The 25,497-nt window shown below is 35.0% G+C and overlaps 1 protein-coding gene across 1 annotated transcript; it reads left to right on the top strand.

Moving 5' to 3' along the window:
- Nucleotides 1–13,660: 13,660 nt before the first annotated feature.
- On the top strand, nt 13,661–14,748 carry LOC110290189 (olfactory receptor 5D18-like). Its single transcript, XM_021156683.1, has one exon. It carries the CDS (start codon nt 13,721–13,723, stop codon nt 14,669–14,671), a length of 951 nt encoding a protein of 316 aa, XP_021012342.1. The 5' UTR covers nt 13,661–13,720; the 3' UTR covers nt 14,672–14,748.
- Nucleotides 14,749–25,497: the final 10,749 nt, after the last annotated feature.

Below are 25,497 nucleotides of genomic sequence, written 5' to 3'. Positions count from 1 at the left end.
TCCTTCAGCTTGTTGACCTTATTGAGTTATGTGGGCTGTATCTTGGGTATTCAGCACTTTTTTGGTGGCTAATATCTGCTTATTAGTGAGGACATACCATACACATCCTTTTGGATCTGAGTTACCTCACTCAGAATGATATTTTCTAGTCCATCCATTTGTCTGCAAAACTCAGGATGTCTTCATTCTTAATAGCTAAGCAGTATTCCATTGTATACATGAACCACATTTTCTGTATCCATTCTTCTGTCATGTGGCATCTGGGTTGTTTCCAGCTTCTGGATACCACAAACAAGGCTGCTATGAACATAGCAGAACCCGTGCCCCTGTGGAAGCTTTTGGGTATATTCCCAAGAGTGGTATTGCTGGGTCTTCAGGTAGATCTATTTCCAATTTTCTGAGGAACTTCCAGATCTATTTTCATAGTGGCTGGGAGAAATAACAACAGAAGTAGAGGAAATTCAATCCTTCTACAAAAACATATACTCAACAAAACTAGAAATTCTAGATGAAATGGATGGTTTTCTAGACAAATACCACATACCAAAGTTAAATCAAGAGGAGGTAAACTATCTAAACAGGCCCATATCCGATAAGGAAATAGAAGTCAGTAAAAACCTCCCAACCAAAAAAGCCCAGGGCCAGATGGATTTAGGGCAGAATTCTACCACCTTCAAAGAAGACCTGATACAATTATTCCCCAAATATTCCTTAAAATTGAAACAGAAGGAACCCTATCTAACTCATTCTATGAAGCCATAGTTTCTCTGATACTTAAACCACAAAAGGACCCAACCAAAAAAGAGAACTTCAGAATAATCTCGCTAGTGAATTTCAATGCAAAAATACTCAATGAAATTCTTGCAAACAGAATGCAATTCTTGAAAACCATCATTCACCACAATCAAGTAGGCTTCATCCCAAGGTTAGTACAAGATACAAAAATCCATTAACACAATTCACTATATAAACAAACTTAAAGAATAGAAATCACATGATCATCCCTTAGATGCAGAAAAAGCCTTTGACAAAATACAACATTCCTTCATGTTGAAAGTATTGGAGAGATCAGGAATTTTAGGCCCATACCTAAAATTAATAAAGGTAGTACATAGCAAACCAACAGCCAATATCAAATTAAATTGATAGATAACTGAAGCAATCCCACCAAAATCCGGGACAAGACAAGGATGTCCAGTCTCCCCATATCTATTCAATGTAGTACTCAAAGTGCTAGCTAGAACAATAAGACAACAAAAAGAGATCAAGGGGATGCTAATTGGCAAAGAAGAAATAATGTTATCACTATTTGCAGATATGATAGTATATATAAGCAACCCCTAAAACTCTACCAGAGAATTTCTCCAGATGATAAACAACTTCAACAAAGTGGTCTGATATAAAATTAATTCAAATAAATCAGTAGCCTTCCTTTATACAAATGATAAACAGGCTGAGAAAGAACAACTCTCTTCATATTAGCCACAAATAGTATAAAATATCTTGGGGTAACTCTAACCAAACAAGTGAAAGATCTGTGTGACAACAATTTCTAGTCTCTCAAGAAAGAAATTGAAGAAAATCTCCAAAAATGGAGAGATCTGCCATGCTCATAGATTGTAAGAATTAACATAGCAAAAATGGCCATTTTACCAAAGGTAATCTACAGATTCAATTCAATCCCCATCAGAATCCAGAAAATTCTTCAAAAACATTGAAAGAGCAATTCTCAAATTCATCTGGAAAGACCCGTCTTTCTTTCTATTGCAGCATTTAAAAATCAACTTGAGCTGCATGTGACCCATAATTTTAGGTGAATTGGCTGAGAAGTAGTAAATAAGTTACTTAAAATGTTAATACCACTTTCAACAAGATGATCTGGTTGTAAGCGTTATGTCTGTTAATTCCCACATTTGAAGCTCCATTTGGTGAAGTTATGACTGAAACATAAACTAACAACTAATATTCTTCTGAAGACATCAGAGCTGAGGTTTATGTTCTCATTCACCTATCACCAGTTCTATAAACTATATAATTTTCATGCCCTTCAGTAAATGGTTATGAGTATTATTTTATTATAATACTGTCAGATTATGTTGGTAGCATAAATGATGTAACTGTCTTTCTGTATATTATCACTTCCTTTATCCTTGCTGCTGGAATGCCTAACAAAGAATAAAATGTTGGTCACAAGCTGTACTTTGGACCTGTGATAGAAGTAGCAATGATTCTAATTAAGTCAGTTTTAAAAGGTGAATAAACAAAATGTAAACATTACTAACTCTACTGGCTAGTTTTGTGTCAACTTGACCCAGCTGGAGTTATCACAGTAAAAGGAGCTTCAGTTGAGGAATTGCCTCCATGAGATCCAACTGTAAGGCATTTTCTCAATTAGTGATGAAGAGGGAAAGGTCCCTTGTGGGTGGGACCATCTCTGGGCTGGTAGTCTTGGGTTCTATAAGAGAGCAGGCTGAGCAAGCCAGGGAAAGCAAGCTAGTAAGAAACATCCCTCCATGGCTTCTGCATCAGCTCCTGCTTCCTGACCTGCCTGAGTTCCAGTCCCGACTTCCTTCAGTGATGAACAGCAATGCGGATGTGTAAGCTGAATAAACCTTTTCCTCCTCAACTGCTTCTTGGTCATGATGTTTGTGCAGGAATAGAAACCCTGATTAAGACACTAACTTATTGCAGTATTTTCAGTAACAAAGACCCAACCAGGAATCTAAGTAAACACTGACCAATAACACAGAGGAGTTAAGGCATAGGCTTATCAGATGAAAGTCCCAAAAGTCACTGGAAGGAATAAAACATCATCTACATAAATTTACATACCACTGATAAGAAAAGAAAGACAAATCTCATGTTGGTTTCCTGATGATTATATTAAAATCATACAGGAAAACACAACTACTTTCATTTTAAAACAAGAAATCATTATTAAATAATATGGAAGTTAATTTCATACTTGTCTACTCAGTTAAATGAAATCTATGACCTAATGGACAAGGATTCTTTCCTGTCAAAATTGTGTGGATTTTCATGACATCACTTCTTTGTGTGTAAACTCTGTTGAGGTTTTACCTATTTGCCTTCTAGCTAGTATTCTCAAATTATTTTTTCATTTTAAAGTTACTAAAAAGTGATGCACTACATGTAACTTTAAAATTTACTTATTTTATTCATTGTCATCAGTTAATACAAAAACATGAATGTTTCTAAATTCAACATTTGTGGACAATATACTACATTTAACTCAAGAAAAAGTAGGTGGTAGCTCATCACCATATTCTATTTTTTAAAAAACAAACACACAGACATCCTCTAATATCTACACATGAATAAATTTAAAAAACATAAGAAATTGAACCCTATGTGTCTCAAAAATAATGTTTTGGTTTACCAATCTTGATTTCTTTTTTTTTAATGTCAAGCTTAAACCTGGTGACATTCTATCATATATACCAATCTGTTGTTCTCTTACTTATTATGCATAAATGTGTATGCATTTAAATTCTTATGGATATGGTGCATATCAGTTTTTAGTGTTTGTAATGATGTCCTTAAAACATTATTTAATGTAATTTTGTTTCTTGAGTACATATGTCTAATATTTCAATTTAAGTATTCTTAAATATTAGTTCAAAGCACGAACATAACATGTTAGATATAAAAGGTAAAAACTATGAGAAAACAAAATAAAATTCTCAAAAATATATTATTACTTAGGGATGAACTAGGTGTTGATAAAATTAAATAAAGGTGTGTTAATTTCAAGCCCCCTACCCCCACACACCACCTGTGTGCTTACTAGATCTCAACATAGGTATGTCAGAAGCCATCTATCTTAGTTAGATGTTTTATTGCTGTAAACAGAGACCATGATGAAGGCAACTGTTATTATAAGGACAGCATTTAACTGGGGCTGGCTTGCAGGTTCAGAGGTTCAGTCTACTATCACCAAGGTGGAAATATAATAGCATCAAGCTGGTCATAAAACAGTAGGATACGAGAGTTCTACATCTTCATTTGAAAGGTTCTAGCAGAATACTTACTTCCAGGCAGCTAGGACTAGGGTATTAAATCCCAGACCCACAGTGACACATCTATTCCAACAAAGTTATACTTTCTAGTAATGCCACTTCCTGAGCCAAATATACACAAACCATCACCCTATCATAAGAGTATCTAATAACTAGTAGGTGGTCTTCCTGAACTAAAGAACTTAAAAGTAAATGCGAAGTGTTGGTAGGAATGGAATTGAGAGTAAGGGCATTATTGTCATAGAGCAGGAGGAGAGACAATACTAAAAGAAGAATACAGAGAGGAATAACTTAGAGACTATAAGAAAACTTAAAAATCTAAGAGTGTAATATACATAATGCTCTAAGAGAAAGATAAAAGAAGCCACAAAGAGAGCAGAAAGAGCAGACAGGCTTCTCTTTATCAAGGGACAGAACAGCTTTTTTTCTTAATAGCAAGGCAAGCTTAGCCTTATTAAAGAGAACTCTTTCTTCTTACAGAGTTTGGTTTAATTCATTTAGCAATAAAATAGTAGAAGCTTTTTCTTTCTCTATGCAATAAAAATTGGGACTTATTTTTCATCCAGAATGAGTGAACACTTTCTTCATTGGGGCTTGGTCTTTTGCTTCAAATGCATAAGTAAGAATAGATGTGCTTGTGTGTGTGTGTGTGTGTAAATATGTAATTATGAGAATTTATGTAAGCTGAGACCAACTGGTTTAAATGGAAATATATAAATATGCACGTGTGAAAGTATATATGAATTTATGTGAATTTATGCTGATTTGCTTATGTAAAAGTTTTTTTCTTCCTTGAATGTAGTGATTCTCTTCTTCTGGTTCAATAGAAATTTTCTGCCTCAAACTTCCACCTTGCCTGACAAGCAAGAGGCATCTGGACAAAAGAAAAAGGCTCTAGCAATTAATCCTTCACTTAATACCCTACTGTTTTATGATGAGGTGCTAAATATCAAAAGTGTAGTTTCTGGCCTCAGAGGGACTGATACAGTTCAGCTACAGTAGCAATGTAACAAATTTAGATAGAAAAATGCCTTATTATTATACATCAACCGTAAATATCTCATAAGACTAATCTTACCCCTAATTAAATTATCCCCCTTCTGCTGCCTCAAGGAAAGAAAAATTGTCAATTCAACTACTTGTTCTACTTTCAAGGTGTGCTGGGGCAATGGAGACTCAGAGCTTGTCAGTGAGGCCCACTAATGCAAGGTATAACTTTAGGCTCAATTGATAAGAGGAAGTCAAGCCCAATACTGCCTATGTGGCCAATATTCTGAAGTTGGGAGGCTCAAAGACCTAGGGTAGAACCAAGCACAACTGACCATAAAAATAAAAAGTTGATGAAATGATTCCTGATGATGTTATACTCACAGACTGTTGCCTACTCCAATCACCATCAAAAAGGCTTTTCGCTGCTCATTGGAGAAGATGCAGAGACTCATACCCAAACATTACATGGAGTTCAGGGAAGCTTGCAGAGGAGAGAGAGGAAAGATTGTAGGAGCCAGAAGAGGCAAGCATACCAGAAAAACACCACCCACAGAAACAACTAAACAGTACTCATATGGGTTCACAGAGACTGATGCAACAATCATGGAACCTTCATGCATCTATGCTAGGTCTTCTGCATAAATGCTGTTTAGCTTGGTGTTTTGGTGGGACTCCTAACAGCAGTAGTGGTGGTGCGACTTACTCCTTTGCCCGCTTTTGCGACTCATTCTCTACTCCTTGTTTGCCTAAACCCACTTTAATATAATGTTGTGTGTCTTGTGTTATTGTTAATTGATATCACTCCGAAGCCTGATCTTTCTTAAAGGGAAGCTGAGAAGCAGGGAAACTGGAGTGAGAGAACATGGAGGGAGGTTGGTTGGAAGCAGTACAGGGAGATGAGTCAGGATATATTGTGTGAGAGAATAATAAAAAGAAACAAACACAAAGAAACAAACAAATAACTGTATGTTTTCATTAGGCCTGTGACCTGTTTAGTCTAAATATTTTAGTCAGCTTCACAGTATCAAGATCGGGTTCCTTTATATGAACTTCTCAAAAAATTAATTAAAATATTTCTTAAAAATCACTATCCTCATGGGATAATCATCCCTTTGCATGAGAAAATAGCTTAAAGAGAGAAAAAGAGGGAATATAAATTGAAGAAGTGAGCTAATTTCAACTGAGGATACACAAAGTAAGTAGAAGGCCATGGATCAGAAACTCAAGGTATAGACAGCACATATTTTTACATAGTGCTTAAAGATTTTAAATAAAAAGCCAAGGAGGGGTCTTAAAGGTGTGCTGAAAAAGTTTAGGGCTGTACACTCAATAGTCCTATATTCTCATGTATTTGTAGAGATAATTCTGTTTACAAATCATTGCCAATTATAAACAGAACTGCCCCAACCACAATCAAGTACAGCACAAATTTACTCAAATAAATGTAAATAAAAGACAGTTTGGCAGCATGTCCTTTTATCATAATAATAGTAGTGGATTCCACCAGGACTTATGATGCCCCAGCTGTTAGATTTTTATTGATGTGTTTGTTTGTTTTCCATATTTACTCTATACACATGAGTTCTCTTCTGGGATGTCCAGATCTGAAGACTAATCAGAAAGCAGTTGGTTACCCTGATAGCACTGATGTCACTGCTACATCAATGGGTATGATATATCTGTGAAGTTAGGGTTTACTTCACAAGCATCATAGTGGAATACAACCATGGCTGAATTCTCCAGAAGACTGAGTTGCATCTTCAAGCAATATGAAAGTTATGCTCCAGAGATCTGCTCTCCTGTGCTTTGGGAGAGTAGATCTCCCAAGAGTTATAGCTCTTAGGACAAAAGTCTCAGATGATGGAATAGTTCTTGCATCCCTAATCCTTCTAGATAGGATTCTTATATACAGTTTTGGGATGGGTAAGGGTCTAACAACAGGTACTCCTCATTGGTTTGGTCTGAGATCTTTGGGGAAACCTTATTTGCATGTGGGAGGACTTGGTGCTACTCCTATATGACTGATGGCCACATACCTCTCTGCGTGGGAGGGAGGCAGGGTTATGGGGCAGGGAGTCTGTGAGAGGCTGAAGCTTCATGACAGGAGCCCGGGACCCAGGAGGCATGGTCAAACACCCACTGTCCCATGCAGGTGGAAGTCACCACCCAGCGGGTTACTGGAGTTCCAGACCTTTGCTTGACTGGGGACCAGGCTGTCTGTGCACAGCCCACTGTCACATATTGTGGTAGGATAAAGTTTCCTCTTAGGCATGTACTCAAGAGTGTGTACACTCTTGCATGCCCAAGAGTGTTATAGCTGGATCTTAACATAGTTGATTCCCATCCCTCTAAGTAACTAACATACAAATTTTCATAGTGGCTGTTCAAGTTACCCCTCCCACAAGTAAAGAATGAGTATTATTCTTATTCCGTATCTTTGCAAGCATGAGTTACCAATTTTCTTATTGACGTTAGACATCTAACAAATGTAAGATCATGTATACAGAAATATCTATTTTGATATGTGCCACAATTTTAATTGGGTTATTTGGTTTTCATATCTTGTTATTGAGCTATTTATATAGTTTTATTAAGTAACCCTTTGTTGAATCTGTAACTAACAAAAATATTTCCAATTCTGTGGTCTGACACTTTGAATGGCAATGTCCTTTACTATGCACTGGATTCTTAGTTTTATGATCTTCTGTTTATTAACTGTTGATGTTAGTTCCTGTGCTAATGGTATTCTGCTCATCAAGTCTTTCTTGTGCTAGTGAGTTTAAGGCTATTCTCCAAGTCTCTAACTGAAGTGGCCTATATGTTAGCAGGGAGTGACTGATGGAGTTTGGGGGTAGGAAAAAGCTACAACTAGGAGTGGGGGAGTAAGGAGGACCAATCTGTAGGATCTGCCAGAGAAGACATCAGAGTTAAGTCCTGAGCCTGAGACGGCTCTATTGGATTTGAAGCAATGGAGAGAGAGAAGGGAAGCCTTGGGTGTTAGTTTGTTTTCCTAACTTGAGCCTGTCTCTTGAATAATCAGCAGACCTCCAGGCAAGATAAACAACATGAATACTTAAAACAGAACGGTTGCACTTCATTTCTTGTTCTGATATGCATATATGAATATATAGAACGATTGTGACAATGTTTTCTAAACCAATAAAGGTCTAATTCAATACACATTTAGTATATAACTCCTAGTCAATATGTGTTTGGGAGAGGAGGTCCATGTTTTCATGTAAATAATGTTTACTTCTCAATCATGTAACAGTTTTCATGAAAAGAAACCATATAAATTTTAATTATGTTGATATATTAGAATAACTGTTATATATTTATTGTTATTTCCTTTTAACTTGAAAATTTATCATCTATATGGGGTTAGGATTTATCAGGTGATGAGAGAGCCTAATAATGATTATTGAGAGGAAATTATATTTTCGCTAACAGAGTCTAGATTTCCTTTAATTGTTTCTCCATGATTCATGACTACACACAATTTGAATTCCTCAGGGCTTATGTCTCAAGTGTCAAGCAGTTACAGATTAAACAATAAACAATATCATGAAATAAATTTTCAGGTTTCAGTCTTCTGCATGACTCATAATTGTTCTTCAGAAATAGTTTCCAGTTGCTAAAATATTAGTATTTGTATATTATTCAGTTGAATTCTATTTCACTGATTAATTGCTATTGTAGTTGGGAAAATTATAAAAACATTTTAATTTTGATGTAAACTATACATGTGGTTTATTACTTATATTAACATTATCAAAAATGGATATCAGGAAAGACTCTATTTTGGTGAGTTATTTTAAAGTTGTCTATGTTTTCAGTCTGTGGATGTACACAGGACCCACATACTAGAGAGAAGGGTAAACCAGTGTGAGCTATTTTATTTAATGATGCATATTTGAGTATTAAACTTGAAGCATATTTTTCATTTCCACTGTACTAAATTTAAAGCTGTTTTCTTACTGTTAAGTTATTGTTTAAAAAATTAAACCAATTGTTACGTAAAAGTTTATCCTAATGACTTTAGTGAATTTAGATGCAGTATATAAAGCCCACAAAACATGTCCACTTAAAGTAACAGTGTATGAGACATGTTATATAAAACTGAATATAATAATTGCAAATAAAATGGAGTGGTAGTAAAAATGCTGGAATTGATAAAGAAAAAGCAGTTTTCTGAGAAGTGCTGTGTACAAAGCTTGTGAGGAAAACAATATAAAACATCAAACAATAATTTTTTCACAAGTTATATCAACTTAAAATACCTCTGAAAGTTAATGTGGACCTGTTGAAATGTTATTCCACTATTAAAACTTATTTTAGTTCATTTTTTTTCTTTCTCCAAACACTCTCTTAAAGTCCTTCCTGTGATTTTTCAAAATCATGACTTCTTTTTATGTTATGTGTTCATATATTTTATCTAAGCTATTGGGAAGCACAGGCAGGTTTAGTTTTGTAAGTTTAAAGCTAACTTAAACTTCAGTGAGTTTCAGACTATCTCTACATAATGGGACCTTGTATTTGTTTTATGTTCTGTTTTGTTTTTAAAGCAATGAACATACTGACAAAAATGAAGAAAATCATTTGGTTTTGTGCTTCTTACATGATTCATTGTAGTGTGAAGAAAATCATTTAGTTTTTTTGTTTCTTACATGATTCATTGTAGTGTGTGCAAAGCAATATTAATTTGTGAATTTTATAAAATTATGTTAGACTTGGAGATATTACTGTATTTTTTAATTAAGCAAAACATGGATTATTCAATAACCAGAGATTAACGAGCCCTTAATCAAAATGACATGAAGTTGGTAATAACAGAGAATAGCACAGAAGGCACATAGTGTTATTTCTTTGATTTGCTGTTCATTGATGTGGAGTACTTTCCCACAGCATAACGATAAGCAGGATAATCAATAAGCACTAGAGAGTAATAGGAAAACATTAAAAACCTTTGATGTAACACTGGCATTAGAGGAAGCATCAATGCACAGATAGATCCAAAAGTGAATCTTAATCCTAGTTCTAAAAGGAGACAGGATATAGCTCTACAGATCTTATTTTGTTTGATTTTTAAATGCTATAAAATCAGCATGTTTTATTGCCTCTAGTAATCTACCAAGATCCTTTGTTATTTACTGTAATAAACTTCAAAGAACATCTCAGTTACTGTACAAAACTTTACCATCACAACATCATTTCAGCAATAATTGTTTTAGAAGTCTTGGTGATATTTTTCTTGTTTTATTTTACTTTGTATTATTCTCAGCGATAGAAATTGACGTGACTGAAAAATTCAGTTAGAGAATAGATAGCTAAAACTTTTCTGAGTGCTTCTACTTTTTAGATAGTTGTTATATTGTGCACTATTTCTTTTGGATGCTTGGCACAATTTATAATGCTCGAATCATACTTCAGCTATTTTAATATTTCCCTAGAAATGGGATACACCTATGGGCTCTTCAATGGATAATGAAAATGCAGCATATACAAACAATAGAAGTTTATTTACCTCTACCAAATTATAAAATTAATTATGTTTTTATGTATTGATATTTTCTCAGTATTTGCAAATAATTTCTTCAAATTCATGAAATTTCTACACCACAATTCTGAATGCTGGAGTGCAGGTATTCAGCATCATAGTGCACCTATAAAAACTCAGGATTCAGGGCTGATGAAGAAAGTTCTTTATTGTATTCTGAAAATTATCTAGTGTGAGAAAACAAGTAAAAAAGCTAAAGAAAAAGGAGGGAACAAAGGCACAAAAACAAGTGTAAATCTATTTCTTTAGTTAAAAGGAAGAGCAGGCTTTTGGCTTGAAATCTTTGTAAATGTACATGTAAGAACACTAGGATTCTAATTATTCAGGAACATTCAAAATAAAACATAAAACTCATAAAAACAAATATAAATAAATATTAATAATAACAATAAATTAATATGTTATGTATATATTTAAATATAATATTAATTATAGTCAGTGTTTAGGATTCTATAGTGACAACATTATCATTTATGTCTCGGTATGAAGAATGTAACTATTCTTCATATTGGGAAAATAGTGGAAATTTGCTAATAAAAAGAGAATACAAGAAATCTAAATTTGTAGGAATCCTTTTATTTTAAACATGCTTTGCTTTGTTAGAGGTCAGAAAATTTACTTAGGTCATTTAATTAACCTATTTTGTAATTATTCTGGGTGGTCTTTCTGTAATGACTATTGAAGAACATTTATGTATAAAATGGTTTTATCCAAATTATCTATAGTAATTACCTAGTGATAGCAGATTTTTGTCAGAGGCTTTTCAAATTGTATAGTTTTAAGACAGTAGAAGTAATCTAAATTCAGATAAGATTTTCTTGCCAACACAATACATATGTCTGACTAAATAAATTTCTTAGAGGTCCAATAAACTCTAATGCCATTGGCAGTATGATTATATAGATGATGGTCTATCCTAGAAAATAAGTGACTTGGATTAAGGCAAATTATTTGTTGTTAGAGACAAAATCAAAAGATGTGTCAGTTCTCTTACATACCCAACATATGCAATTGTAATTATTATTTAATATCTTTGAGAAATATACAGAACAGTCACTTATTTTTTAATTCATGTATCTTTATTAGATATTTTCTTTATTTACATTTCAAATATTATCCACTTTCCTGGTTTCTCTCCAAAACCCCTTCCCCTATACCCCCATTCCCTGCTCAGGAACCCACCCACAACTGCTTCCTTGCTCTGGCATTTCCCCACACTGGGGTGTATAGCCTTCATAGGACCAAGGGCCTCTCCTCTCATTGATGACCTACATATGCAGCTGGAGCCATGAGACCCACCATGTGTACCCTTTGGGTGGTGGCATATGTAGTTTATATTGTTGTTCCTCCCATGAGGCTGCAAACCCCTTCAGCTCCTTGGGTACTTTTTCAAGCTCCTCCATTGGAGACCCTGTGCTCAATCAAATGGTTGACTGTGAGCATCCACTTCTGTTTTTATCAGGCACTGGCAGAATCTCTCAGGAGACAGCTATTTCAGACTTATCAGCAAGCATTTGTTGGCATTCACAATAGTGTCTGTGTTTGGTGATTGTATATGGGATGGATCCCCAGGTGGCACAGTCTCTAGATGGTCATTTCTTCATTCTCTGCTCCATACTCTGTCTCTGTAACTCATTCCATGGATATTTTGTTCCACCTTCTAAGAAGGAATGAAGTATCCACACTTTGGTCTTCCTTCTTGAGTTTCATGTGTTTTGCTAATTGTATTTTGAGTATTCTGAGCTTCTGGGCTAATATCCACTTATGAATGAGTGATTACCATGTGTGTTCTTTTATGATTCAGTTACCTAACTCAAGATGATATCCTCCAGGTCCATCCATTTGCCAAAGAATTTCACCAATTCACTATTTTTAATAGCTGAGTAGTACTCCAATTTATAAATGTACCACATTTTCTGGATCCATTCCTCTCTTGACATCTGCATTCTTTCCAGCTTCTGGATATTATAAATAAGGCTGCTATTAACATAGTGGAACATGTGTCCTTATTACGTGTTAGAGCATCTTCTGGGTATATGTTCAGGAGTGGTATTGCTGTTTCCTCGGGTAGTACTATGTCCAATTTTCTGAGGAACTGCCAAGCTGATTTCCAGAGTGTTGTACCAGCTGGCAATCCCACCAGCAATGGATGGTGGGATTTCTCTACATCCTCACCAGCATGTGCTGTCACCTGAGTTTTTGATCTTAGCAATTGTGACTGGTGTGAGGTGGAATCTCTGGGTTGTTTTCATTAGTATTTCCCTGATGATTATGGATGTTCAACATTTTTTTAGGTGCTTCTCAGTCATTCAGTATTCCTCAGTTGAGCATTCTTTGTTTAGCTCTGCACCCCAATTTTAATAGGTTTATTTGGTTCTCTGGAGTCTAACTTCTTGAGTTCTTTGTATATATTGGATTATCACTTATTTAACCTTGGATGTGATTCATTTTTATCTCATGCAATGCTCTTAAGTTGGCTACATGACCAAAGCATTTACAATTGTTTTAAATTAAATATTATTTTTTTATTAAAAGAGATTTTTATTTTTTAATGCTAACGTATTTCTTTTGTTTCCAATTGCCAACAAATAGCTGGTTATATTCTCTTTTAATATATAAACATAATGGTAAAGGTAAGAAACATGAGACTTTTCCGGTATTTTTCTACTTAATGTCAGACATTTGACATTTGTGACCATATGTTGGATATTGAGATTGTGCAGGCATTCTCTCACTTGGACTAATGTCCACTGCAAACTTTTCAGTGCTTACATAAGTTTGTAATATGTTTCAGATGATTATTATGATATTTTATCATGAAGTATGCTAGCATCAAATAAATGGATATGTGATTCACACATGCATATAAACATAATTCACATATAATGATACTCTACATTTTAATTACAGATGAGAAAAGTACAATATTGAAGAACAAAGGACATTGTCCTAACTTGGTAAACACTGACTGGCCACATGAAAACGTAAAACGAGGCAGAACATTCATAAATGGAATATGTTCACTTCTGACTTCACAACTTATGGTGAGCCTCACATGAGTTTCTACTGCTCCACTCTCTCAAATTCCATAAATCTCATTTTCTCTTCTTCCTCATGTTTAATCTGGAAAGTGATGGCTTATGAAGTGGTGAATCAGAGTTCTGCTACCACATTCATTTTGGTTGGTTTCTCAGAATATCCACAGTTCCAAGTACCCCTCTTCCTCCTGTTCTTGACCATCTACTCAGTAACATTGATGGGGAACCTGGGCATACTTGTGGTTATAAAGGTCAATCCCAAACTTCATACTCCAATGTACTTTTTTCTTAGCCACCTATCATTTTTGGATATATGTTATTCTAGTGTATTTACACCCAAACTTTTGCAGATATTGATTATGGAAGATAGGACCATTTCTTTTATAGGATGCATGATACAATTTTTCTTTATTTGTACATTCGTGATTACAGAAATGTTCATGTTAGCAGTGATGGCCTATGACAGGTTTGTGGCTGTTTGTAATCCCCTACTCTACACAGTTGTAATGCCTATACAATTCTGTGCTCTGCTAGTAGCTGGGACATATATGATCGGTGGACTGTGTACTTTGATAATTCTATATACTCTTTTGCAACTCTGTTATTTTGAATATGGCATCATCAATCACTTTGGCTGTGAATACTCTGCTGTCATCTCTGTCTCTTGCTCTGATTCCTCCTTTAGCCAGTTGATATGCTTAGTCATATCTATTGCTAGTGAATTTTCTAGTGTCCTGATCACTTTAGCCTCATATGTGTTCATAGTTGTCACTATTATAAAGATGCCTTCCAAAGGAGGACTGAGAAAAGCCTTCTCCACCTGTACTTCCCACTTGACTGCCATANCAATNTTCCATGGGATCNTACTCCTCCTNTACTGTNTTCCCAACTCAAACAGCTCACGGCTCTTTGTNAAAGTGGCCACTGCTCTTTATACAATCATGATTCCCATGTTGAACCCCCTTATCTATAGCCTTAGAAATAAAGATGTGAAGGACACAGTCAGGAGACTTATCAGCTCAAAACTTCACTCTCACTTGACATAATTATGAATACTGTAGTATGTGTGTATATGTGTATATATGTGTGTTTTTATGTAGACACAGGAAGAGGCCCACACTGAAGCAGAAACATTGTGAGAGGCAAAGAGAGATGAGAGGGGGTGATTGACTGTGGTAATTTTCTAAGTTCAAATGGATTTACATTTTCTATAAATTATATAAATATTGTGTAATTTGACTAAGTGTAATCAGTTTCAAATAGGGAATATGTAGAAACTTCTAGACACTCTGGATATTATGATTTAGAAGTTTAAAAGCACAATTCATTACTTACATTATTTTTTAATAGGAGGTTGGTACATGCACATAATAGTTATCTCTCAGGAATACATACTCTTGTGTTCATAAGTCACAAGTTGTTGCAGTGCTATGTTGTGTAACTTTTACTTTTTCTTTATCTTTTAATTTTTTTTTCTTTTTTTTTTTCATAGAGCAATCCTATGTGTTTTGTGTTTTTTTTAATTGGGTAATTATTTCATTTACATTTCCAATGCTATCTCAAATGTTCCCCACATGCTCCTCCACCCACTCCCCCACCCACCTACTCCTACTTCTTGGGTGTTTTGTGTTTTATATTCTGAAAATATCATTTCATATTAAGAAAGTCAATAAATCTAAACTACTGTCTATATTTCTCACCTATTTTAGATAATAATATACTATATTTAAATGTTGAGGCACAATGATATCAATTAATTGCTCCATTTTATTTTAATAGAACATAAGTCAATTATTTAATAACACAAAATCATATTACTAATTTGTATCTTGGATTGTGCATTTTATCCCTGAATCTATTACTAAGAAGTTAATTATATATGAAGCTACTTCATTGATGGACCAAATATAATAAATATTATTTATTTCTTTCTTACCAATTTTTTTAAGTGATAGGATTTACATCACCAAAGTAGATCTTATCTTCATACAGGGGTTAAAGTGGCCCCCCAAAGAGGATAGAAACTTCACAAGAAGACCAACATAATCAACTAACTTGGACCCTTGGGTTCTCTCAGAGGCTGAACCTCCAACAAAAGAACATACTTGGGCTAGACCTAGGCCCCTTGATAGTATGTAGAAGTTGTACATCTAGGCCTTCATTTGGGTTCCAAAATAAACGAAGCAGCAACTATCCCTAAAGTTGTTGATTATATGTGTAATCTGTTCTCCAAACTTGGATGCCTTGCTTGGCATTAGTGGGAGAAAAAGTATCCAGTCTTGCAGCGATTTCATGAACTCAGATTGGAGACACCTAGGACTGCTGATTTCCACTCTCTCAGAGGATAAGGGGAGGAGGATTTGAGAGAAGAATTGTGGAAGGTGGGACCTGGAGGTGGTAAAGAGATCAGGATGTAAAGTGACTTTTTTAAAAGCATATTCCTAAAATTTCCAGGTGATTTCCTGTATCTTTTTTTTATGATTTATTTATTTATTATATGTAAGTTCACTGCAGCTGTCTTCAGACACTCCAGAAGAGGGAGCCAAATCTTGTTACGGATGGTTACGGTTGTGAGCCACCATGTGGTTGCTGGGATTTGAACTCTGGACCTTTGGAAGAGCAGTCAGGTGCTCTTACCCACTGAGCCATCTCACCAGCCCTGACTTCTAGTATCTTAAGTATCTTAATAGTCAACTATTGGTATCTTAATAGTCAACTATTGAAGTATCTCCTCTAGTTATTAGCACCAACAGAAAGGTTCAGTTAATATAAAGCGCTTAGTATTTAATTCAGAAAGTACAATTCAGGTGCTTCTCAGCCATTCATTATTCCTCAGTTGAGAAATCTTTGTTTAGCTCTGTGTTCAACATCCTTAATTATCAGGGAATGCAAATCAAAACAAGATTCCACCTCACACCAGTCAGAATGGCTAATATCAAAAATTCAGGTGACAGCAGGTGCTGGCGAGGATGTGGAGAAAGAGGAACACTCCTCCATTGCTGGTGGGATTGCAAGCTTGTACAACCACTCTGGAAGTCAGTCTGGAGGTTCCTCAGATAATTGGAAATAGTACTACTGGAAGATCCAGCAATACCTCTCCTGGGCATATACCCAGAAGATGTTCCAACTGGTAATAAGGACACATGCTCTACTATGTTCATAGTATCCTTATTTATAATAGCCAGAAGCTGGTAAGAATCCAGAATCCCCTCAACAGAGGAATGGATATGGAAAATGTGGTACATTTACACAATGGAGTACTACTCAGCTATTATAAACAATGAATATATGAAATTTTTGGGCAAATGGATGTATCTGGAGGATATCATCCTTAGTGAGGTAACCCAATCACAAAAGAAGTCACTAGATATGCACTCACTAATAAGTGAATATTAGCCCAGAAACTTAGAATACCTACGATACAATTTGCAAAACACAGGAAAATCAAGAAGAAGGAAGGCCAACGTTTAGGATACCTAATTCTTCCTTCGAATAGGGAAAAAAAAATACACATGAAAGGAGATACAGAGACAAAGTTTGGAGATAAGAGGAAAGGATGGACCATCCAGAGACTGCTCCACCAGGGAGTCCATCCCATAATCAGCCACCAAACCCAGACATTATTGCATATGCAAGCAAGATTTTGCTGAAGGGACCCTGATATAGCTGTCTCATGTGAGGCTATGCCAGTGCCTGGCAAATACAGAAGTGGATGCTCACAGTCATCTATAGGATGGAACACAGGGCCCCCAGTGGAAGAGCTAGAGAAAGTACCCAAGTTGCTGAAGGAGTCTGCAACCCTATAGGTGGAACAACAATATGAACCAGTACCCCCAGAGCGCATGTCTCTAGCTACATGTGTAGCAGAAGATGACCTAGTCATCCATCAGTGGAAAGAGAGGCCCCTAGGTTTTGCAAACTTTATATGTGCCCGTACAGGGGAACACCAGAGCAAAGAAGTGGGAGTTGGTGGGTAGGGGAGCAGGGTAGGGGTAGGGTATAGGGAACTTTTGGGATAGCATTTTAAATGTAAATAAAAGATCTAATAAAAAAGTACAATTCATATGGTATTAAGGCAATGAAGCCTTCTGTATGTGTTATAAATATCTTATTTTGTCAATAACTAGAACATTTACCAAATTCAGAGTGCTTCGGTTGGGCACTATATCTTGGGGAAAGATTAACAGTGAAAACACAATAACAAAATACAGTTTTCAAGATGTTAAATTTCTGTTTTCATAAAAACTTAACATGCTCCTACTTTATCAACACACATTTTTTTCTGTGCCTCTCTTATGAAAGAAAGTTGATATATTTAGCTTTTACACATATATACTATTACACCTCAACTATATCCTCATTAGAATAAACTTCATACACAGAGTAGTCTTTCATTAATCAAAAGTATAAGTTAACAGAAGACAAATTTTGAAATATAAAGCATAATTCAATAATGCAGTTGAAATGGTGGGAAACTAGTAAAGAGTAATTGTGGAAATATGGCCAATAAATGGAACACACAAACACTGTGAAAATCATGATCATCACAAAGTGTTATAGAATCAATGAGTTTTAGAAGAAGAGGAAAAGTCCAAAATGGTAACACTGTCAGAAATATAGAAGAAACAGTGCAAAACACCAGTTCTGAAGTCTGCTATTGGTTCAAGAGATCAAATATGAGATTCTGTGTCACAAAAAGAGCTGAGGTATAATAAAAATGTATTTCTTGATTATCTAATTGCAGCGAAAATGTCCATGAATCCACAAACAGAAGTTAAATCATAGATAGTATATTTAAAATGTACAGCATGGTAGGTTAATTATTGAAGAAATCATTTATTAATAATTCAATAGCTAGGTGTTGTTGATAAATACCTTTAATTTCCAGACTTCAGAGGCATAGGAAGTTGGATTTCCATGAATTCATGGCCAGCCTGATTTTCAGAGCAAGTTTCCGGACAACCAGGGATACACAGTGAAACCCCATCTCAAAAACAAACAAAAAAAGCAAAATGAAAATAAAATGAACAACATAAATATTCACTAGATAAATTTCTTAAGTCACAAATAAACCATTCACAATCTTATTACAGTATGTTCATTGTTATTTTGTAATTAAATAATTTTTATTCTTCTTTCATAAAATATGTCTCCCATAGTATTCTCCCTCTTCACTCCTTGAAATACCTCCTCCCTTCTCTCCCAGATCCATTCTTCCTCCATTTCCATTCAGAAAAGAGTAAGAGGGTATAACAAGTTACATTAAAATTTAGCACAAATTTTCATATTAGAGCTGGGAGAGGCAGAGACTCCAAGGGCAGACAAAAGATTCAGAGACACCTCAACTATCACTTCTAGGAGTCCCATAAAGACCAAAAAATACCAGGTTAACAACTGTAACATATATGCAGAGGATCTAGTGCTAACCCATGCAGGCTCCCTTGTTTGCTTCTTTTTTCTCTGTGAGGTCTATGAGCCTTGTTTAGTTGATTCTATGAGCTGTGTTCTTCTGGTGTCCTTGACTCCTCTGCCTCCTACAGTTCTTCCTTCTCCTCTTCTGGGTACAACAGAAATCTGCTGAAATATGGATTAGACACTCATTCAAATGTGATACCAGAAGTGTCACTGCCTTTTCTGTATTATGTTTTACCCATCATTACCCAGATCCATGTTCAGGTCATTTTTTTTTTTTCTGTACAATTTGTCTTTATGGACATGTAAAAGCCTGCTGCCTTTCTAACCCTTAGTATGGACATTCCACTTATAGGTCACTATAAACTTTGGAGAAATGTGGAATTCTTGAGATGGTCTGAATGACTATATTGTAGAATAGGAAGTCAGGTTCATATATATTAAATTTCCATACTAAAACATGATTCATATGACCAACACACATTTTAAAAGATATTTATTTCTGATTGTGGAGCATTGGCATTGGCATTTATTGAAGACAATGTATGTAATAAATAGATCCTGAGATGGAGAGAGGATTCAGTCATTTGTTCATTTTTTTTTTTTTTTTGCCTAAAGAGAGAGAGAGAGTCTGGGAAATGAAGGCTCTGAGTGGGTAGGGAGGTAGGGAGGATTTCTGATGGATAGGATGAATAAAAACAAGCCACATATTGTCTAAAAACATTTTTTCAAAAAAAAAAAAAAGAAAAAAAATCCAAGGAAAAAGCTCAATTCAGAACCTAAATGTGAAGACACAGATCGTCATTCAAACTGGTGGCTGAATATTATCTTTGTGTTGTGTTAGAATCTGTTGTTGTCAAATTTTAGTGTTATGTAATGTATTTTCTCTCCATATATCATGAAAAGACTATTTTCCATGCTTTACAAATTCAAGATTATTCTCTGTGTCTTGCAATTGGTGTATATGCATTTATAAGTTATGTATCATTAATTGAAAACTTGGTACTATTTTATATTTATCTTTAATTTGAAAAATAATGTAGTATGAATTTCATTCTACTAGTTTCACCCTTAAAATGACTATATATCAACAAACACATAGATCCTAACACAACACAAAGATAATATTCAACCACCAGTTTTTAGCTGATAAAAAGAAACAAATATATTCTCCAAGGATATTCAGTGATAGATTATTATATCAAGAATTGACACATGCCTTTAATCCCAGCACTCGGGAGGCAGAGGCAGGCAGATTTCTGAGTTCGAGGCCAGCCTCGTCTACAAAGTGAGTTCCAGGACAGCCAGGGCTACACAGAGGAACCCTGTCTCAAAAAACCAAAAAATAAATAAATAAATAAATAAATAAATAAATAAATAAATAAAAAGAATTGACTAAAATAGTCATGGGTGTTTATAGAAATTTGTGATTTGAGAGTTGATCAGCTAACTTCTGATATGCCTGTGTGACCTTCTTTAAAGCACCTTTGCCTACCTGTCTTTATTTAAAGCAGTAATCATAGATTATTTTTTGTAAATATCAAAATTATCCCTGAAGAATCTGAACCAAATTTATTTGCAGGTTATGAGTTGAATAAAGTCCTATGGTTCAACCCCAAAATGAGTGTGCTGAGTGTTAAAGTCAACATCAGTGATCGTGGAGTAATGCTCAATGTTGTAACAATGAAATTACTTTTAATTACCAACAAGCTTCCAGGCACTCTTGTGACTCATCTAGATAAAGTTAGCCTCTGACCATGTACTATGAGGGATTGCCCTATATAGGTTAACTAGGATGGCCGTAGGATTCTCTGGGATGATGTAATACATTTTATAAAATAGAGGAAATGATATGAGAACCAGCATTTACTCAATCTACTTCTACCATGATAGACTGAACCTAGAAGGTATGATTCAAAATAAAGCCTACCTCAAGTGCCTTTGTAAGGTATCTTTCAGAAACAAGAAGACAGGTAACCAATACCAATGGTACAGAAGAGTTGTAGCATAACCCCCTTTCTCTCCAGATATACCAAGATCACCCCTTGGAGTTGTTGAATTACTTGAGATTAGTTACTTGGTTACTTGAGATTAGTAGAGGGAATCACAATAGCCACGGTGTGGTCAGCATTTAATTCAGTGAATTGGTAAATATATTGAAAGAGAAATGAAAAAAAATCTTATGAGACATGTTACTAACATGACTTTAGGATGTGGGGATAAATGGAATCATTGTGAGCATTGTGAAAACAGAGAATTATTGTTTAGTTTTTAGCTGTTAGAGAAACAGTCATAGTTATAATATTCTAACATAGTTTTAAAAACTCTGTATTTGGTATTATACTATTAATCATTTAATAAATGAAACACATTATCATAAACAGATAGAATGGATCTCTAGAGTTATTCTTTTAACATGTGTCCTGCATTTCTGCATAACAATTTGAAAATATTACTTTCTAGAATATAGTCCTTCTTAAAAATATTTACAATAAAATACTATTTTCTTCTCAATTATTCTACTGTATTTTTTAGTACACATAAACTGAGCTTGTGTACATAAAACACCCACAGCTTATGGTATTAATCTGTTAAAGCTACAATAAAGTAATAGTTTTGAAGATGAAGATATTATCAGCATGACATATTATTTACATAAACCTGCACCCAATTCTGAGAAATTTTGTAGAATAATAATTTTGAAATATAGCATATTCTGAAAAGTAATTTTTTCACAAAATAGAAACTTCCGGAGAGTGTTTCTGTTTCACATAGGAATCAAAACCACTCTCATATGTCTTGCTTTTGCTTATCTACTTTCATACTAGTGATTATGCAAAATGAAAAGGAGCAAAAAATTATAGTGAAATCAACAGCTGTTTTCTGCAAAATTTAATTTGTTCTAATGTGGCTATAGCAATAAACATTTTTATTTTATTTTATCTTGATCAACAGAAATAGAGTCTCCTGAAAATATAGTCTGTTTATCTTCATTTAAAATATTTTATACAACGTATTTTTCATTTAATTAATTTATTTAAGGCTGTCCACTTTCTCCATACCTATTCAACATTGTACTTGAAGTCCTAGCCAGAGCAATTCGACAACAAAAGGAGATCAAAGGGATACAAATTGGAAAAGATGAAGTCAAAATATCCCTTTTGCAGATGATATGATAGTATATATAAGTGACCCTAAAAATTCCACCAGAGAACTCCTAAGCCTGATAAACAGCTTCGGTGAAGTAGCTGGATATAAAATTAACTCAAACAAATCAATGGCCTTTCTCTACACAAAGAATAAACAGGCTGAGAAAGAAATTAGGGAAACAACACCCTTCTCAATAGTCACAAATAATATAAAATATCTTGGCGTGACTCTAACTAAGGAAGTGAAAGATCTGTATGATAAAAACTTCAAGTCTCTGAAGAAAGAAATTATAGAAGATCTCAGAAGATGGAAAGATCTCCCATGCTCATGGATTGGCAGGATCAACATTGTAAAAATGGCTATCTTGCCAAAAGCAATCTACAGATTCAATGCAATCCCCATCAAAATTCCAAATCAATTCTTCAACGAATTAGAAAGTGCAATCTGCAAATTCATCTGGAATAACAAAAAACCTAGGATAGCAAAAACTCTTCTCAAGGATAAAAGAACCTCTGGTGGAATCACCATGCCGGACCTAAAGCTCTACTACAGAGCAATTGTGATAAAAACTGCATGGTACTGGTATAGTGACAGACAAATAGACCAATGGAATAGAATTGAAGACCCAGAAATGAACCCACACACCTACGGTCACTTGATCTTCGACAAGGGAGCTAAAAACATCCAGTGGAAGAAAGACAGCATTTTCAACAAATGGTGCTGGCACAACTGGTTGTTATCATTAGAAGAATGCGAATCGATCCATTCCTATCTCCTTGTACTAAGGTCAAGTCTAAGTGGATCAAGGAACTTCACATAAAACCAGAGACACTGAAACTTATAGAGGAGAAAGTGGGNNAAAGCCTTGAAGATATGGGCACAGGGGAAAAATTCCTGAATAGAACAGTAATGGCTTGTGCTGTAAGATCGAGAATTGACAAGTGGGACCTCATGAAACTACAAAGCTTCTATTTACTTCTCAAATGCAGTCTCCCTTCAAAGTTTCCCCTCATAGAGTTTCACGCCCCATCCTCTCTCATTTTCATCTCTGGAAGGAAGGAACCTCACTGGATATCCACTGATGCTACCTAATCAAGCCTTTGCAGGATTAGGCACATCCTTTTGCACTGAGGCTAAACAAGGCTTCCTGCTTCTACATATGTGCCAGAGTCTCTGGTGAGCCCATGTATGCTCTTCAATTGGTGACTTTGTCTCTGAGTGCTCCAAGGCCACTGGGTTGTCATTGTTGTTCTTCCAGTAGAGTTACTATTCTCTTCAGGGCCTTCAATCATTCCCCAAACTTTTCCACAATGGTCTCCATCTCCATTCAATGCTTGGTTATGGGTATTTGTATATGTTTCAGTCAGATTCAGTGTTTGGTTATGGGTATCTGTATCTGTTTGAGAGTCTGGGTAGAGGCTCTCAAAGGACAGTTATGCTAGGCTCCTTACTGTAAGTATAACAGAGTATCAATAATGTCAGGGATTGGTGCTTCTCAATGGGCTGGGTCTCAAGTTGGGCCATTCCCTCAATCTCTGCTCCATATTTGTCCTTGAATTTCTTTTAGACATAACTAATTTTGGGTTAAAAGTTTTGTGGGATGGTTGGTGTCCTTATCCCTCTACTGGGGGTTCTATCTGCCTACAGTAGGTAGTCTCTTCAGTTTCCATGTCCCTAGTGTTAGGCATCTCAGCTAAGGTCATCTGCATTGACTCCTGGGAGTCTCCCCATCACAATTTTCACGGACTTCACTGAATCACAGTTTTCTTTCCCCCAATGCCTATCAAATCTTCCCTAGATCATTATCCATCCCTGTCTAAGCATCTTCTTTCTCTCTCATGTTAGAAAAGAAACAGACAAACACAGAAATAATAAAGCAAACAAGTCAGATTAAAACTTAATAAATAAAAAACAAAAGAAACATATATATGGTTGTTTAGTAGCTTTTTTCAGACATGAATATCAGTATAGTAATGATTTGGAAGTTACTGTTTTCTTAATAAGAGATGAGGGAGTTCTCTTTAATTACATTTATTTAATTTCAGTTCATGATTACAACCTGTTAGGATTCTCCAAGTTCTGAATCCCTAATGTTGAGCAATTAGATGTTAGTACATAGAAAGTGCATAATGCATAATTTCAAGGCCCAATCAAGAGCACCAATACATAGCTGAAACTATTAATATTTTGAAAGAAAAGGCGCTTTATTGAATTGTTTGTGAAAATTTACTATTGTCATTAAAGGAATACCATACTTGAACATACAGAACCACTTTAATTTTGAGCAATATTGTTCACACCACTTACAATGAATAGAAGGACATCATTTAAAATTTACTATAAGAACATCTGTCTTTGCTTAATACTTTACATTTGGGATATATTTTTGCTTTAGTATTGTACATGTTTGATGTCACAATAATTTTGGAAGGATACGCTAATAGGAAATGAGAAAGAGTAACATCTGCTTATTGATTAATGGTATGGTTTTTGGTACTAAACAAACTATGATGATCTCTGATATCATCTTACTGGTTTACTCAATGCTCCTACTCAGCTCCTGAATCCATATAATCAAAAAGGCCACTATCTAAGCATAAACATTTTGTCATAATATTTTCAGAAATTAATATATGTATATTAATTTCTAAAAATATTAGAAATTAATGTGTGTGCATGTTTGTATGATATGAGTGTAGGTGCTAACAGGCATCTGAGTAGGATATCAGATTCCCTAAGCTGAAGTTACAGGTGGTTATGAGCTGTCCCATGTGTGTGCAGGAAAATGAACTCTTTCCCCCAGAGTAGTCACAAGCACTCTTAATTGCAAATAGGATCAGGGGCAGCTAGAATTTTCCAAGTCATGAGTCTTAAGTGTAAAGTGTACTCAAACATAGGTGATTTATTGCAACCTCTTAACAGAAATCATGGTAACATCCATAGCTTAATGCCTTGGGAGCCTCCTAGTTTCTCCCGACCCACTACTCAAATGGAGATTTTTCATGTCTGGTATATAAGATATAATATATATAATATGTGAATATAAGCAAATAAAAAATAAGCTTTCTTTTCACTTTTTAGACATCGTTAGTATTATTTATTCCTCATCCATATGGTTTCTTCTGTACTGACTTTCCATCTTGACTAATTCAGGGTTCAATAATAGCAGAGAATGTTTTATATATATATATATATATATATATATATATATATATATATATATATTTGAATTTATAAGTATGCCTTATAGGCTATGGTCCAGATATTTGAACAATGAAGGTCTTCCAACATAAAGGTCCAAGAACCCAGT

This window comes from Mus caroli, chromosome 2 (assembly GCF_900094665.2).
Source record: "Mus caroli chromosome 2, CAROLI_EIJ_v1.1, whole genome shotgun sequence".
In the NCBI taxonomy this organism is placed as follows: Eukaryota; Metazoa; Chordata; class Mammalia; order Rodentia; family Muridae; genus Mus; species Mus caroli.
Note: the sequence above shows the minus strand (reverse complement) of the source record. Positions and strands in the feature narration are given on the sequence as shown.